This window comes from Mastacembelus armatus, chromosome 18, assembly GCF_900324485.2.
Source record: "Mastacembelus armatus chromosome 18, fMasArm1.2, whole genome shotgun sequence".
Lineage (NCBI taxonomy): Eukaryota > Metazoa > Chordata > Actinopteri > Synbranchiformes > Mastacembelidae > Mastacembelus > Mastacembelus armatus.
Genome location: NC_046650.1, coordinates 10,550,119 through 10,566,975, shown reverse-complemented (window position 1 = coordinate 10,566,975; position 16,857 = coordinate 10,550,119). Strand labels below are relative to the sequence as shown.

The window sequence follows — 16,857 nt, the reverse complement described above, 5'->3', positions numbered from 1 at the left end:
TTTAGTGCATCCTATATTTAGAATTAATTCAATACTTAGGACTTTCATTTGCAAGAACTTTTTTTTTTTAATTTACTTGGTTTTATTTATTTTACCTTTTATTTATACAGGGGAGTCTAATGAGGGCAGTTCGCTGTTTTTCCTGTGTACACAGGGCAGTAAAAACTGCAGGACTATAATGTGCAAACGAAGGATAAGGATAAAATGTAAAGCATTCATTGCTGCTATTACAGAGAGTGTGATCTGTGCTTTGCTGTGTCTGATCTGAATGAAAGAGTCAAAGCAACTGATGGAAGATACAGTGGAAGACAGAGCAGCGAGAAAATAAAGAAATATAGTTGATTTGATCTGTGTATTAAAAGAAGTAGAAATTTTTATTTATATAGATATAAATATATAGATATATATTATTGTTGATTTGTTCAACAAGCTCCAAATGAGGCTCTAATTCTGCCAGTCTAAACCTTTACCCTTTTATGAGTCTTCTCCTTAGCAGACAAGTTTTAAACATTCAGAGCAGGCTCTGCATCTCTTTTTTGTGTGTTTTTTTTTATCTACATATTATTTTCAAGAAGCTAAAACTAATACATCCCAAATTATGACCAGGGTGTCCAACTTTCCTCTGAGATGCATCATAGTTAACTGAATATTTTTTTGCTCATTTAAATTTGAAGTAAAAAGAAAAAAAATGGTCAGGATGTAAATTTGGGACTATTGCTATTTAAACAGAAATTGGAATGTGTGATTGGATTTAAAACCAGTGTTTAGGGGAAATAAGAGCGTGTTTACAGCAATCAGGTTATTGTTGTGTAAATGATGTCTCACACTGATAAGAACAAATTGGCTCTGATGTTTTTTGAAGAGAAAATAAGCAGCAATCAAGATGAGGTGACAACACACACAGCAAGTTAAGATTTAAAAGCGAGAGGTAACGAAAAGATTTTTCATAACAAGAAAATTTATGATAATTTATGCTGTTGAGCACTTTCAAAAATCATTCTCATCCAGGCAGACAGATGTCTCTATCAGCATCAATCTGTCAGCTGCTGTGCCAGCCAGGCCACCTGTGTGTGTGTGTGTGTGTGTGTGTGTGTGTGTGTGTGTGTGTGTGTGTGTGTGTGTGTGTGTGTGTGTGTGTGTGTGTGTGTGTGTGTGTGTGTGTGTGTGTGTGTGTGTGTGTGTGTGTGTGTGTGTGTGTGTGTCTCTGTCTCTGTCTCTGTCTCTGTCTCTGTCTCTGTCTCTGTCTCTGTCTCTGTCTCTGTCTCTGTCTCTGTCTCTGTCTCTGTCTCTGTCTCTGTCTCTGTGTGCATATATATATATATATGCAGCTGCAGACAGTGCCCCTGTGTGTCCAACATGTCCAGACACCCTGCTTCCTCTCCTGTAATGACCCAGGGACAGTGATCGGCCGTCTGTGCCACTTCGTGCCGGGTTCAGCAGACGGTCTCTCCTCTGACATAATCACTGAGACAGTGATGTAGCTGCTGTTACAGTAGACAGGCTAAAAAGCCAAAGATGGAGGACACAGAGAGAGTGTCCACTATTCTGTCAGACATACAGAGGCTACTTACAGGCTTAGATAATTTCCCAGCTTAGGTCAGACTAGAGTTACACACATAAAAAGGAAAGTATTAAACAGATACTGGACAAATCAGAAAAGACCATGAAAAGAAAAACCCAATTCACCGACTATTCCTGTGTTTGCAGGTTTTCCAGTCCTACACATGCCAGAACATTTACATTTTTGGCAACATCTGCTTTCCATTTTTTCCATTCAAGCTTCAAGTTCAAACATCCTCCGCTGCCGTTAGAGCATGTCCAGCTCAGTACAGGAGGAGGAACCTATTGAAGAAATGTGGCACAGCAACAGGTGTCAGACCACAGACCTAGAGCGACACCTACAGAGCTCAGAGAGGAAAAACCCACAGGCTGCAGCCACGGCACATATGAGTATACATTTGTGCAGACGCAGCAGCTCGATTAGTTTATATTTTTACAGGGATCTATACATTTCATTTGAATTATATTAACTTTGGCATTTATACTCTAAGCTGATATGCAATAATTATTCCCTAGATGGGCTTTTGTTTACAAAAAAAAAAAAAATTCTTCCACAAAACTTTGTGGCATTTTTGTGCAGTTTATTTTACAGGTGACTGAGAAATTAGTAAATCTAGTGTGATGATGGATTTATATAAGGCTTTCAGTGATCAGACATATAGGGGACAACAGGGTGAATCTGGTGGCTTTCTTTAGGATTTGAGTAGATTCAACCTTAACTGTTAATTGTACATTTATTCTAATTAGTTTTCTTATTTAATTGCTATCAATTTAAATGTTCAGTATGAGGGCTGACAAATTTTGGTTAAAAATATCAAAGAAATAATTTTTTTTAGTGAACGTAGGTTAATTTACGAACAACTTTTTTTTTCTCAAATAGCAAATGTATCAGAATTTTTGCCAAAATAAAAGTCCCTCTTATTTGTCCATCAAGAACCAGAGGCAAAGCTGTATTTATCCACAATATAAACTATATTAAAAAATATATTATTTATAGGTAGAGGAATCTGATTTTGCATACTCCAAACAAGACACGGCCATTTACACAGTAAGTGGGTTACAAAAACAGATGTATTCATGGACAAACTGCAATAGATGAAACCCTAAAATGATTATGATCATGATCCATTTTGAGTGCTGGAATTATTAGCACATATTGACCTGCTGATACTCTAATGTCTATGACGTTTGCAGGGTGATCAATAGCAGCAGCTTCCAGCAGATGTTTGTGAATATTTCCCCCTCCACTGAGTGGATCACCGTGTGTTTCTGGACATATTGTCATTTGCTCACTGTAATAGACTCAGTCACCATCCTCTGGTCTAAATTAATGAAGAGATGAACCCCTCCCTCCCCCCCTTCCCCCACAGCAAATTGACTCACTGGCAGCTATTCTCAGCAACAGCACAGTCAGATCCAACTGGACTCAATCATTAACACCTGCAGCCTCAAATATTCATTCATCTCCCACAACAACAAAGTGAATCATAAAATATAGTAACATGAATCTGTCGCTTCAAGGGTGATATAATATCAAGTGGTAAACATAACCCACATATTAAATATCCCATTAAACATTTAGAAAAATCCCTGCTGGCTCTTGCTAGGTGGTTACAGGACAGTTTGAGATCATGGAAAGTGATTTGTGCAGACAAAACGCAGTGGCACAGTTTTTATGGTAGACAGGGATAAAGCAGTCTCATGAGCGGTTGGAGCTGGCGGCGGCAGCCCTGTTTGTTTGTGTTTCCAATGGACAGTAGAGTCACCAGGAGGCCAGCCATATCTGCGAGGCTCTGCTGTCACAATGGATCCCATCTCTTTCCTCCCTGTCTCCTACCCCTCCTCTCTCACCACGTTCCCTGTCCTCTTCTCTGAATTCCCAGAAATCAAATGTCTGTCACCATTCTGCTTAAAAAAAAAAAAAAAAAAAAAAAGACCTTCCCCTTATCACTTGTCTTTTAAAACCTGTCTCTCATTCCCTATCTGTTCTTCTCTCCTGCTCAAGATCTTGTCTGCTGCAAAGGTCACGGCCCTGGTGATCTCTTGTTGACCCCAGCTTGACCGCTGCATGTTTGCTTCTCTGTCAGCTGCAGCTGTGGTGCTGCTAAAAACCCTGCTAATCCAATCACACAGTCATTAGTGCTGAGTAGGCCAGAGCCAGAGCAGGTGAGTGTGTTTTTTGTCACTTTCTTTTTCTCCTTTTTCTCTGATTTATTTATTTATTTAGCTCACTTCACCCACAAACACAGCAGGTTCACCCAACAGATCTCCCTCTTGGCCAGTCACTGCATAACACATCAGATCAGTGGCATTAAAACTCAACAATCTGTCACTTCCTGTGCAGTTTTGCTTCAAGTATTAAACAGCCAGATGCTGCTGCAGTGTGTAAACCAGTCCCTTCAGCTTCATTAAACCTCTGCTTTAAAACACAGTCATGGATTAACGCGGATGAGGGATGGGTTGTCAGGATGAAAGGCACGCCAGATGTGAAGAAGGTGAGAGTAGCCAAACATTGAAAATAAACCAGTTTTTCCTATTTCTTCTTCTTCTCAGAATAATAATTATTTATTGAAGAAAAACTTTTTTGAATGCTTTTAAAATTAAAATAATAAAAAAAAAATCAATGATGCCCATGATCTTTAACATTGTTTTATCCTGTCCTGCCTGTTACCATGTCAGTCTTTTTATCTACCTGACTAGTTACAATGATATATTAATATTCTCCCCTGCCAGGTAGCTTTTTGTTAATCGGTTTTATTCTTTTTAAAGGTCTATTTGTGTTTTTTGTGTTATTTTGTGTTTCTTTTACATCTCAGTGACTTTGAATTGTGTTGTTGTGTTGAAAAGTGTTTTATTGTTAGACATACTGTTGCTGCTAAACAGATAAAGTGTAACACATACAGGGAGGTAGGTTATAAAGAGCCAACACAGTCAATTTACCAAATAGAAAAAATCCTTCTAAAAATTGCGTTTGCTCTTAGTAAAAGTAAATTTTTGTTAGGGTGAAACACACACCACAAACACTCCCCCGCAGCACAGCCTGTCCTGTTCTTTTTGTAAAATGAATAATAGGTCTACCCCTGTTCTGCTGGGGGTCCTGTCATTACAAACTCATGCTGTGTTCAGCCTCACATAATTTAATTTTAAATTCCAGCAGAGACCCCACGAAGATATAAAACATATCGAGTTTGTTCTTGGACAAAGTGTGTATGAAATGCTGAGCAACACATTCAAATGGTCTTTTAATGGGCTGACAATCTTCCTGTTTAATATTTAATCTAGTAAAAATCAACATCAGCTTTAATGAAGAACAGCGTGTTTCCAGCCTCGTGAACATGAAGTGAAAGTGTGTTTGCGAGGAGGCTGCAGTTTTAGGGAAACCTGCAAAACTGTCACATTGTTCGTTTTCACATCATGATTAACTTGAACTTTCGGTGTGAACTTTTACTTCTTCTTCATAGTCACAACAAGAAAACCTAAACACGATTCAGTTATCATCTTTAATTTAACATATTTCAATGTAAAAATCAAGTCAGGATGGCCGAGCGGTCTAAGGCGCTGCGTTCAGGTCGCAGTCTCCCCTGGAGGCGTGGGTTCGAATCCCACTTCTGACAGAACACTTTTTTCTTTACGGTTTACTGCACATGCAGTTGTTTAGCATAAAGCAGCCACTTCGACTGTCACTTCACTCTGCCGGTCTGTTTATAAGCTGTTCAGCAATAGCATGTTTTTTAACACCAGTCTGGCAAAACACACATACAGTTCATTTATGCCTTAACCATGCTGCAGTACATGAAAATTGTAGTGTTGTAGTTGTAATGCTAAGTGTCAATAAGATAACTTTAAATGTGAATTTTTGATAGTTTATTATTACAAGGTGGTTAATACATTTCTTGATTCTCAGCACATAGAGAAGAAAGTGACTCTTACTCCTGTAATAATAATTTTTTTAAAAAATAACACCATTATCAAGGAAAAAAAATCCAGTCAAGTCGAGTACAAGTCCACCATAACATTGATAGGATTTACTTTCCATTTTAAAATAAATTAATGAAAACATGATATTTTTACGATATATGTATATGCTTAGTTTTAGGATTGTCTCTACACAGCAATGCAATTCAGGTGGATAAATGCTCTATCCATAATTTGTTTATGTATTTATTTATATATAAAAACAAACTTCATTATATATATAGTCTGTAAACCAAACTAGAATCTGACTATAAAACACATGCATGTTGAACACTGTTCAGTCTTTGTGTTGTTCCAAAACAAATCCTCCTCCATCCTCTTTCTAATCTGTCTCTAACCTGAATTTAAAAACGCTGTTTTAATCATAGCCAGGCTCAAAGTTTCCCACTGCAAGGAATGCCACACAACGGCTAATGCCAAGTGACAATTTCACATTCGTTAACATAGTGAAGAGTCATTAGTAAAGGTCAGGGTGACGGGTGGGAGGTTTTGGTGCTCAGGTGGTGCCTATAAAGAGAGCAGCACCCTGAGAGAGGAAAGACATCACTGTCAGGAATCACAGCAGCTGTTTATCATGCAGCTCTACCGACTGAGAGTGTGATGAAGGTGAAGCAAATCATTTAAATGAAACCTTCAGATTATTTAAGAAAACCTGTTTTTATTGCCCAATATTTGTTTTGCAAATGGGATTAACAAGCAGCTATTCAAGGCCACTTGTTAGACTGTGTGTATTAATTCCCGGTTGAAAATAGTCCCTGATAAATTCACCATTTTTTCCTGTTTGGAACAAAAAGACTAAAACTACACTGCCCAGCTGTTTTGGGAAATTACTGAGCCCTTTCTAAAAATTTAATTATTTTTTGAAACATTTGCATTTTTGCGATGGAAAAACAGGTTTTGGGTTTAGTCTTATAAAGTACACTTCCTTTATTATTACATAGCCTCCTTTTTGCCCTGACTGACCAAACCACACCCATCCTCAGCCAAATGAAACACTCAAGGTACTGTTCAGAATCAGCTTGTGTAAGGAAGGTGAATATATAAATCTGAAATGAGGAATAAAAACATTTCTAAATGATTCACAGTAGAGGAATGTGTGTCATCAACACTATCACTGCCATGCAGAATTTGGTTCCTATTGCAGGTGTCTGATGTTCCAAAAGTCATAAAGTCTCTGCCCCGGCTGCTGGAGTGACACTGATCTTGTCGTAGATAGACAGTGTTGTTCCTTAGAGGACACGTGCATGTACAGAGACCACGTTTTTCCCTTGTCATTATATGAGAGGGGGGCAGGGGGTCAAAAGCAACCTTTAACAAACATTAAAATAATAATAAAAATATCCACATAGGAGTAATGTCTTTAGGGAGACAAACATACATTGAAACTCTTTCATTAGACTGAGATCAAGGATGGTCTTTTGGCCAAAAGTTCCTCTTTTTGAAACAGTGTCACTGGGGGAGGGTTTAAGCAGAAATTCCCACTTGCTTCCTTCACAATAAGCTGAGCACTGCCCAGAGAGAAAGCAGGTTTTTGTTTGTGCTGGAATGTGCAGCTTTATTTAGATTACTAAAGAGCGAAAAACTTAAAAAGCCAGCAGGATGTTGTTCCTAAACGAGGATAGTGCAGATGCAGGTAAGACTTGTCAGTGTAGAAACAAATGTGTGTGCTAGGTCACATGATCACTACTACAGTTTCATTATCTGTCATGTTATTTGCTGACAATCACGGAGTTTTTGTCCATGAATGTTTCTTGAATACTGAGTATTCACTGCATGAAAAAGTTAAAGTTGATCATTGTACAAATCTCTTGTTTTGTGTAGTTGAAGTTTTTTAGAAGTAGATTTTGTACTTTTTTTTAAATTAAATGCTGGATATTCCCATTGTGGTTTTATGATTTAAACACACTTTAAATTCTGACATTTAAAGGGCCATTTCACACATTTTACAGCTCAGTCTGTTTATAAGTGTGTGTGTGTGTGTGTGTGTGTAAGTCTGTAGTTTAGAAAAAAAATGTGTGAAGTGTGAAGCTAAAGAGAAGTTAACTTAGCAAAATAATACAATTTCTTGCTGAGAGTTAGATAAAAGGTTAAACCTAAATATGAGTCTGCTAATCTTAGCTTAGCATAAAGCCTGGGGTTATGTGGTGGACTAGTTCTTGACCAGGTGCAATGACTACCATGAGATAACTCCACATAACCACATAGATAAAACCATGAATTGTTGCTTTTACATGTTTTTTTTTTTTTTTTTTTTTTTTTAATGGGTCACACAAACAGATACATTCTGATCTTTAGAAGAGCTGGTAGGCAGATTTTTAATTTGGGATTATGTGATCTTAACTTTAAGATAATTTCTTAGCCAAATATAGGAGTGGTATCACTAAACATAAAGGGAACGGGTGCATTTTCCAAAACTTTAACAAAAAAGTTTTCAGATTATTCTACAAAGTGAAGTAATAACCAGAAACCAGTATGAGTCAGATGCCACTGACAATACTTGTGATCCTTCTGTGATTTCAATTCCTCTATTTCCCTGGCTGACCTCCTTCTGATGGTCTTGTGAAGTTCCTCTTGCAGTCACACTGACAAGACTGACAAGAAGTGAGGATCCTTGGTTATCAGGCATCCAGCTGAGCGTGTCTTGTCTTTTTTTTTATTTTTTATATACAACAGCCCATTTGAGAAGCTGCCTGGTGTGTGAAGATAAAACGATTTGCTTTTTCTCCGACAGAGACTGATGGAGAGAGTGACTTATCGTCCGAAGATGATGGAGACATCCAGGTACTACTCATAGTGACAGGCAGTAAATTACTGGTTCATTAATGCCACTTTCTAATGTGCATTAGAGATAATCGGCATGGGAGCACACACACTGACTATCCTGCTCATGTAGACTCTTACCTTGCCGTGTGAACAGGGTATCAAATCAACCTTTATTTATACCGCACTTACAAATAGCGGTAAGTATGGTGTTAAAATACCATCTATGTTTAATCAGACAAAAGCTGCAATAATTTGCCTTCACAGAAAATATTAAAAAAACCCCTGCAGATTAAAAAAAAAAAAAAATCTGAAAAGTACAAGTGCACAAACTTGATTAACAAGGACAAAGGTAATTTTGGTGCCATAACCGTCTGTAATAGAATAAAAATGTGAGCAAAATCAAATAGATCATGTTTGTTTCCTTTAATTGTTAGTGTGAGATCCTGGAGAAGCAGAGGGATGAAGCCAATCAAAAACTTTCTGAATTGGAGAAAGGTGAGAGTTCAGTTCATTTGTCGAGTTTCTTCATCTGCTTCTTCGTGTTATCCCAGAATGCACTGTGTACCAGCCCAGCGTAGGCCAAATTTCCACCTTTGTGGGGATTATATGTACATGACATTTCAGTGCACGCTGGTAGAATAAAAAATACTTTAACTGAAATTCAAGATGATTGTGTTTGATTTTAATTCAGATCTCTCGTGACCATGACTAATAACTCCCCTCCTCTCGTTTCCAGCCTCCAGTCAGCTCCTGAAAGAGATCAATCTGCTGGAGGTTCAGTTCCAGATTGAACGCTTATGCAGGGAGAGCGCTGAGGCTCTGGCAGTCAAAGTATGTCTGTTAACCACTTTCATGGGTTCTTTTCTTTCCTAGGTATAGCCTTTCCTATTTCCTTTCCTGTCTGCTTTCCTATTGCCTTATTCTTCCATTTCCTATTTGTTTTATTTCCTTCCTTTTCTTTGCTGTCCTATGCTTGTTTCTATTAAATTTGTTTGTTGATTTTCTATTTTTTTCTTTTCACGTTGTAGATGTTCTTTTTTCCTTTCCTTTCCTTCACATACTGTACCTAAGATGATATACGCTAACTCCACCTCACCTTTGTTTGGCATTTTTACACTTATAAAGTAAAATTCCACCAATGGCATCCACCTCCACGTTCTCCGTCGCCTCCTCTGTTGCCTAGGTGACCAAAGAGAACAAAGCACTGAAGAGGAGGACACAGATGTTAATGCCGCAAATCTCCGAGTTGCCTGAAAACCTGGCGGCTGCGACCTTTGACCCACCCAGTGACCCCGCATTTAACGGTGATGTGGTAGATCGTGGGGAGGACAGTAGTGATGAGGAGTCGCAGCTGCTCGACAGCCAAGCAAAGATCACAGGTTAGACAAAGCTACTACTCCTGTGAATACACCTGATTCAAAATGAAGTGAGAAGAATCTGGGTTATGATTTGGGTTTTTTGGTACACCACTTTAAAACACATGTGGTAACAGAAGTGTTTATAATTAGGAAGATTAGTAGCAACAATAACCTTAACATAAAAAGCACTTTGGGCACCGTGGTACTTGATGCTCCAAAATAATGGTCATGATTTATTAAGAGATGATTTATTAAAGTAATTCAGGTATTTATTATGAAATCAGTCAGTCTGTTAACGCTTTACTTTGGGATTTGATCAGCGTTTCCTAAAGTGAAAAATACAAAACTAAAACTTTACCTCTTACCTTTTTTTAATGAGAAATGCTTTGTGACTAAATGGAGGTTATGTTTCTATTTAATAATGATACTGATAAACTTCTAAATGTCTTTTTCCATATTGAAGCGATCCAAAAAGATCATTGAGATATTGGAATAAGGATCATTTTTCTTCTTTGCATGAAAATAGTGGTCTATTCAGATTTAGCAGTTGTTTTTACATTTTTTTAATTTAGGGCTGTGTGTTGAGATGTACAATTAACCTGAAACTTCATTCTGTCTGTGTGTCAGCGCTGCAGGCCTCAGTGGACGCTCTGCTGGCTGAGAAGCTGCAGCTGGAGCAACAAGTAGAGGAGCTGACCAAAGAGCAGGACCAACTCAAAGAGCAGGTGAATCTGTGCGTGTGCGTGTGCGTGTGCGTGTGCGTGTGTGTGTGTGTGTGTGTGTGTGTGTGTGTGTGTGTGTGTGTGTGTGTGTGTGTGTGTGTGTGTGTGTGTGCGTGTGTGTGTGTGCGCGCGCGCGCGTGCGTGCGTGTGCATCTTATTGTGCACTTTTTGTTGCAGCTAGCTCTGGAGGTTGAAGAGAAAGAGGCCATACTGAGAAAAATGAGCAAACAGAGCAAGACCATGAATAAAATCAAACGAGGTAAGTCTTAGCAAAATATTATTTTCGTGATTGATTTATTTATCAGTAATTGATTAAGTAATCTAGAAAACGTGGCCTTCACAAATTTCCCATCCTAAAGTCTGAAAGTAGCATCTTTTCCTTAAAAGGAATTAAAGGTTAGTTCACCCAAATAACAAAACAACAAACAAATATATTTTTTTCTGTCATTTTGAATTATTTAATTACACAAAATACAGTTTGTTTTTTTTAAATTCTTCTGCGGTTTTAAAATCTGTCATAAAGGTTTCTTTTAAAACCTTAATACAATGGAGGCATTTTGAATATACTTGTTAATTTAATTTGGGTGAACTGAACCTTTAGTGTTCACACTGACTAGAAAAAAGCAGAAGATAAACATAATTTTAAAATCTGATAAAATGAGTAATCTGTCAACCATGTACACATGTCCTGCCTTTAAAAACATAACAAATGCTCCGAATGTCATCATTAATTTTGTGTGTGTGTGTGTTTTTCTGCGTGCACAGTCTCCCAGCTTGTCACAGAGGAGTTCACAGAAATGTCTCAGAAGCTGGAGCTAGCAGAGGGCCTCCGGCAGCACGCTGAAGTCTTCGCCCATCAGGTGTGAGCCTGTGGCCTGCGTATAGATGTGTGTGTGTGTGTGTGTGTGTGTGTGTGTGTGTGTGTGTGAGGGTGTGTGTGTGTGATTTTAGCATGGCATGGACATTTTTGTCATACATTCACACCTATACATACTGAGGGTGACAGGTCGTGCCACAAGAAGGGAGCAAGAGTGTTATCGTTGACCTTCAGGCAGCCAGGGTGAACAGAGGGACGGGGGAAGGGATGAGTCTGACAGGACAGGAGAAGGGGGTCTCCATTCTCCATTTTCACACCGATGACACTTTGGTCAAATCTGGGCTCTTTTTGTCAGGCGAAAGTGTCACACACAGACACACACACAAAACAAAATCTGAAACACACTCCTACACGTAGCAAAAAAAACAACAACAATTTACTTAAAATACACATACCCAAACACACACATGCAGCACAGTTTCTGCTGCCCCAGCTGCTCCTATAATGAAGGTCTTTTCTTTCAAAAAAAAAAAAAAAAAAATCTCTCTGTTCCCTTCCCATTTGGACCCCTCCCTTCCCCATAATTAGTGGTCATCACTGCTGCTGAAGGAGAATAGTGGTCTTTAAGCACAACCTGTCTTTGCCTGACACCTTTATGTTTTGCTGGGCATATACCAATTGTTGCCTTTGTGTGTAGTGTCTTCCATTTACAGGACAGGCGCACAATGGGCTGCCTCACAGGGGTCCTTACCTGTGAAAAGGACCCCCAACCGTTCACACAATTCAGCCCCTTTACTCTCAGTTCATGGTAAAAGACCCCCCTGCACTGAATGCCTCTTGTATGCACTACTATTTGTCTGTTTTCATGTGTTTTGAAAACACCAACCATTCACACCTCTTCTCTGTGATGTGCGGTGGTATAATGATGTAGGGCCTCAAACAGGAAACAATTTGGAGGTTTTTTTTTTTTTCACCCTGTGTGTGTGTGTGTGTGTGTGTGTGTCTTTGTCTCTTTGTGTTTCTGTGTGGGGTTGGAGCTGTGTGTTTGTATGTATGAAATAATTGTGCTAATTGCTGTGTGAAAATTGCTTTCTGCTGAAGGGAGACCAGAGATTAGAGCGGTGTAATTCGCAGCGTGGAGGCTCGTGCTGCAGGTTCTGATACCGAGCTGACTAAACCTGCTGCTTCACTTTGTCCTGACAGCAAAAAGGAAATGAAAACCACATTTTTTCGCACTTCCTTTGCATTGATGACACAGAGAGATGGTTTATGAACCCATTGCACCAAGGGCACTTTGTATTGTTCGAGGAAATTAGAGTTTTAATGACTACAATTACAAACAAATACCACAGGATTCTAATACACTGAGTCAGATTATTTAAAACTTATTTTAAACTTATTTAAACTATTTGGTAGGAAGGTAAAATTCACTTAAAATACACCTGAGCAGTTAATTCAATGAAATGAGTCATTTAATGTGTGGAAAAAATTGACTTTGACCTGTTTCTCTATTTTGTCATTTCTGTCTCTGTGTGATCAACAAAACCACTTTCATTTTATAGCTGAAATGAGTTTTTCTACTCAAACTGAACTGATCAGAGCCCAAACTTTACCTCCAGTACATGTTGTACTCTATGCAATATAGAACACTGCACTCAAACCACTGTTATTAAATATTTCTGTATTTATGGATCAGAGCAAAGGCTGATGTTTTTCACATGTCCTTACAAGCCACTTATCATAATGAAGGAAAAATGCTGCTTTGTCTTAAAGCTAAATTATCTTGTTTGCATTGGTGCTATTCTAGACCAGTGAGTGATTCTAACAAGGCTTCCAAGTCATTGTTGGTACAACCATTTTCTCTGTATTGTGGGAGACAACGTGGGGGGAGAAAATGAACAGCCAGCCATTCAGACCTCACTTTATTCTTCCTCTAAACATGGTTCATTGTCACTGTCTTTTCCATTTTCAAAGAAGCAGATAATCATAAGGATGTGTTCAGTGGGTCAAAAGGTGAAGACATGTTTTGAAGTTGTGGTTTGTCTTGTCAGATGCTGGAGCAGCAGAAAGCCCACAGTGAGAGTGTGATGCACAGTCCAGAGGTGGGCCTGCAGCTGCAGCAGGCACTGGACCAAATATCCAACATCAGTACAACCCTGAGTGATATACAATGCTACTACCAGCACCAGGTGTGTGTAGATGAGATAAAGGACAGTGTTATGATACCAGATTAAAACCCATATCAGTTCAGTGTCCTTAGTTGCTGCATGTACTGTTTTGCTCACGCTATTCTGGTGGAACAGAATCAGCGTGCAGCGGAGGAATGCAGTGTCCTGTCTGAGCTGCAGAACCTGAGAGAACAGCTGGAAAAGAGTGAAGAGGAGAAAAAGGCATTGGAAACTCAGCTGTCTGAGGCCAACAACACTGTCACACAGCTCCAGGAAGAAGGTAGGTGCCAGTGGAGAAAGCATACCTCAGATGTTTTGGGGTTTTTTTTTTTTTGCAAACATAGTTTTGCAGAAAAAATGGTTGACGTCAAAGTAGCACAAGATGCAAACTCCTTTACTGAGTTTTAGGTTTTATCTCAAAACTGTTTATATAGAGCACACTGCAAAAACCCCTCTGACTGTTGGTGGTGAGTAATATTATAAAATTGAGAAGATATTGAAGATTTTCTTGCTCTAAACAACATACACGATAGAAGTATATGTGCACTTCTAAACATCCTGATTTGAACCTATGGATCATGTTATAGGCACAAGTTTGTGTAGCCTGTGTTCAAAAGTCATGTTGAAACACTTTCTAGCTTTTTAAATTCATTTCTTGGACGGATCCTTTTTAGTGTATATGCTACTTGTCATCAAAGGTAATGCTTTGCCATTTTACTTGTGTAGTGAACCAGTTGCAAGAAACACTAAACAAAGAGGATATAACTCATGAACCAGAGGAGAAAGCTACTCCTGCTCCACTTCCACCGCCACCTCCTCCTCCTCCTCCTCCTCCTCCTCCTCCTCCTCCAGCTTCCACTGCTTATATCAGGTATGTTAAACTAAGCTCAGAGCTATAAGAAGATGAAGGTGAGTTTCAGTGAACAGTTTTACTTTTACAGAACAGATTAAAACATGACTTAAAGTTGTATATACTAATTAATGCATGCATACTACTTGTAAAATGAAATGTCTGCGTATAAAACATAATTTCCCTGGGGTCTCTCGCTCTCTCTGCTTAGTCCACTTGATTTCCTGAAGAGCAGGAGAAAAAATGGAGCCGGCAAAGATGATCCAAACAGTGAGTCTCCTGAAGTAGTGCACATCAGGATTTAAACCAAATCTCTTTTGTGTTAAAAACACCACAGTATTGTAAATATATGTTTATCAATTTCTAATCTTCGAGAGCCGCCATCCTTGATGGGCATAAAGACAAAAGCAGTGGATGAAATGATAGAGAGAATAAAGAAAGGCATCGTCCTGAGGCCCATCAACAGAATAGAGGTAGACAAATTGCACTGACATTGGCTTAGTTTGTTTATTCTTATAATACAATCCGTATTTGCATGTTAGACAGTTAGATGATGATTTTGTCTAGAGTAACTTAAAGCTTCTATAAGAAAAGCAAAACCCAAAGAAATAAACATAATTTGATAACTACCTACTTCTCTGCCCACAGGAGGACGAAAGTTCATGGAAGGTCAGTAATCTTGTTTATTTTTGTTTTTATGGTAAAGCAGCTGCGACACTGTTTGGATGGGTTTCTAATCCCAAATCGTTTTTACAGGACCAGAGGAGTGACAACAGAAAATCGGCCGTTCTGGAGTTGAAAGGAATGCTGGTAATAAATGAAAATCGAGGTGATGAGCTGCACTTAAATCATGATTAAATATCTTGTAATAACCACGGCAAACTTTCAAATATCTAACACATCAGGACAACATGAAGCGTCAGCACCATCGTAGAGTGCCATCCAGGAGGGGAACTGGTCGAAACATTGAGGAGGGAGAGCTCCTGCGGGTGCTCCAGAGGAGGAGGAAGGCGATGGGAGAGAACCAGGACCCGTCTTCTTCGACACAAACATTGGGTATGCTGTCTTGTCACTGTCCTGTCACTGCACACAACACAACCTGACCGATAGCTGTACTTTGGAAAATTCAGTCCTATATAGTTGCCTCTTTAAGTTGAAATACCACCAGAACAATGTGCTTTATTACATTGCTGTGGTCAGCTGGTATAACCCATCCCTGCCTAACCAGAGGTGATCTCTTGGTCAGACTCCCTGCCAGGTGCTGAGTGTGTCCCAGCAGCAGGGGCCGCTCCCTGGGCAGGTGAGAGTGGCAACGCTCCTGTGCTCCGCAGGCTGAAACAGAACAGGGAGAAGAGAGACTCTCGCATCAGAGCGTCAGCACTGATCATCAGCCAAGAAAACTGAGAGCAGTCAGAGGAAGGAATAAACACCACTGTAACTGTCAATGCCGTTTTACATGATGATAAACTACAGTGCATGTGTTTGTTGGCCTGTAAGAATGTCTTGCTTTGACATTAAAGGAACCCATTATATCTTTTCACTTTCCGTGATCCCATGAGCCATTTAACCCCAGTCTGCTTCAAAAAGCCAGTACTTGTTGCGTGCCAGAGGAAATGGAGCTCCTTCATCCGTGTTTCATTCACAACATGATTCTTTTTGCGTAACTGGGTTTTAGCTGATCTAAGTGCAACTCACATATTCTTTAGTTAACTTTTTTTTTTACAGGAAAATAGCCTGCACCATTAGAAAAAAACACTTATATCTTTGACCACTTCTTTCTCAAGGTGTCTCGGTCCCACACGAGGATGGAGGCTGCTATTTATTTAGGCACATTAAAAGCTGTCACGCACAGAGCCCAGAGGTGTTGTTGAGATAAGAGCCCCAGGTGATTGGTGCACTCCCTCCTAAAAGTATCTTTAAATGCAGCAGGCCGCCTTTTGTTTTCTCACCTCCGTGCAGATACTGTATACACATGTGCATGCATGAATAAATACACACACCCTCACATCACGCTATCTGTCTACCTGCCTATCTGCCTCTGTTGAAATGCATTTGAAAAGGGGTTGAAATTTAAGTCTGACACCATTTTAGTGTCTTCACACTAGAGAGTCTTCCTTTTAACTCTAAAACATACATTTTTTACTGTTTTCCACCTCAGTCTCAAAGGTGTTAGCTTTTGCCACACAGTAATATGTGCAGCCCCCTCTGTGTTATTAAATACATGCACACATGCCTGTGTGTGTGTGACAGAAAAAGATGTTTTGATAATCTGTATCTATAATCTGTTTTTTCCCTGAACCCTATAAATCTGAATGGTGTTAGACTGAACACACAGCAGTGAAACAATAAGAAATAATATTTATGGTAAGATAAACTTTCTTCATCCTTAAGGGGAAATTCTGGTAGTTGTATAGTTGCCTGCAGCCTTCCATCGTTGTGCATTTTATGCTGCCTCCCCAGCGGACTGCAGCATAAAACAGCGGACTTGCTCTCATAGTTTGGTGAAACGTGCAGCATCTGGCCCTAGGCCGCCTTAGGAAGAAACATTGTCTCTGCCCGAACATCTGTGTTCAGTGACCAGCCCAGTTTGTTTAGGTGCAGACCTAGACCTACCACTTAGGTGCAGACCTACCACTTTAAATGT

At 39.3% G+C, this 16,857-nt stretch overlaps 1 protein-coding gene and 1 non-coding gene across 2 annotated transcripts; both read left to right on the top strand.

Moving 5' to 3' along the window:
• The first annotated feature begins 5,091 nt into the window (after positions 1–5,091).
• Positions 5,092–5,174, top strand: trnal-cag (transfer RNA leucine (anticodon CAG)). The gene has a single exon. It is a non-coding gene; the product is annotated as a tRNA-Leu (tRNA).
• Positions 5,175–7,029: 1,855 nt separating this feature from the next.
• Positions 7,030–15,753, top strand: shtn2 (shootin 2). Its single transcript, XM_026299235.1, has 17 exons — positions 7,030–7,168; positions 8,267–8,316; positions 8,733–8,793; positions 9,035–9,129; positions 9,482–9,677; positions 10,284–10,381; positions 10,556–10,637; positions 11,144–11,238; positions 13,247–13,384; positions 13,499–13,643; positions 14,090–14,234; positions 14,425–14,483; positions 14,589–14,686; positions 14,862–14,882; positions 14,970–15,023; positions 15,119–15,269; positions 15,460–15,753. Exons 1-17 carry the CDS (start codon positions 7,135–7,137, stop codon positions 15,615–15,617), a joined length of 1,680 nt encoding a protein of 559 aa, XP_026155020.1. The 5' UTR covers positions 7,030–7,134; the 3' UTR covers positions 15,618–15,753.
• Positions 15,754–16,857: the final 1,104 nt, after the last annotated feature.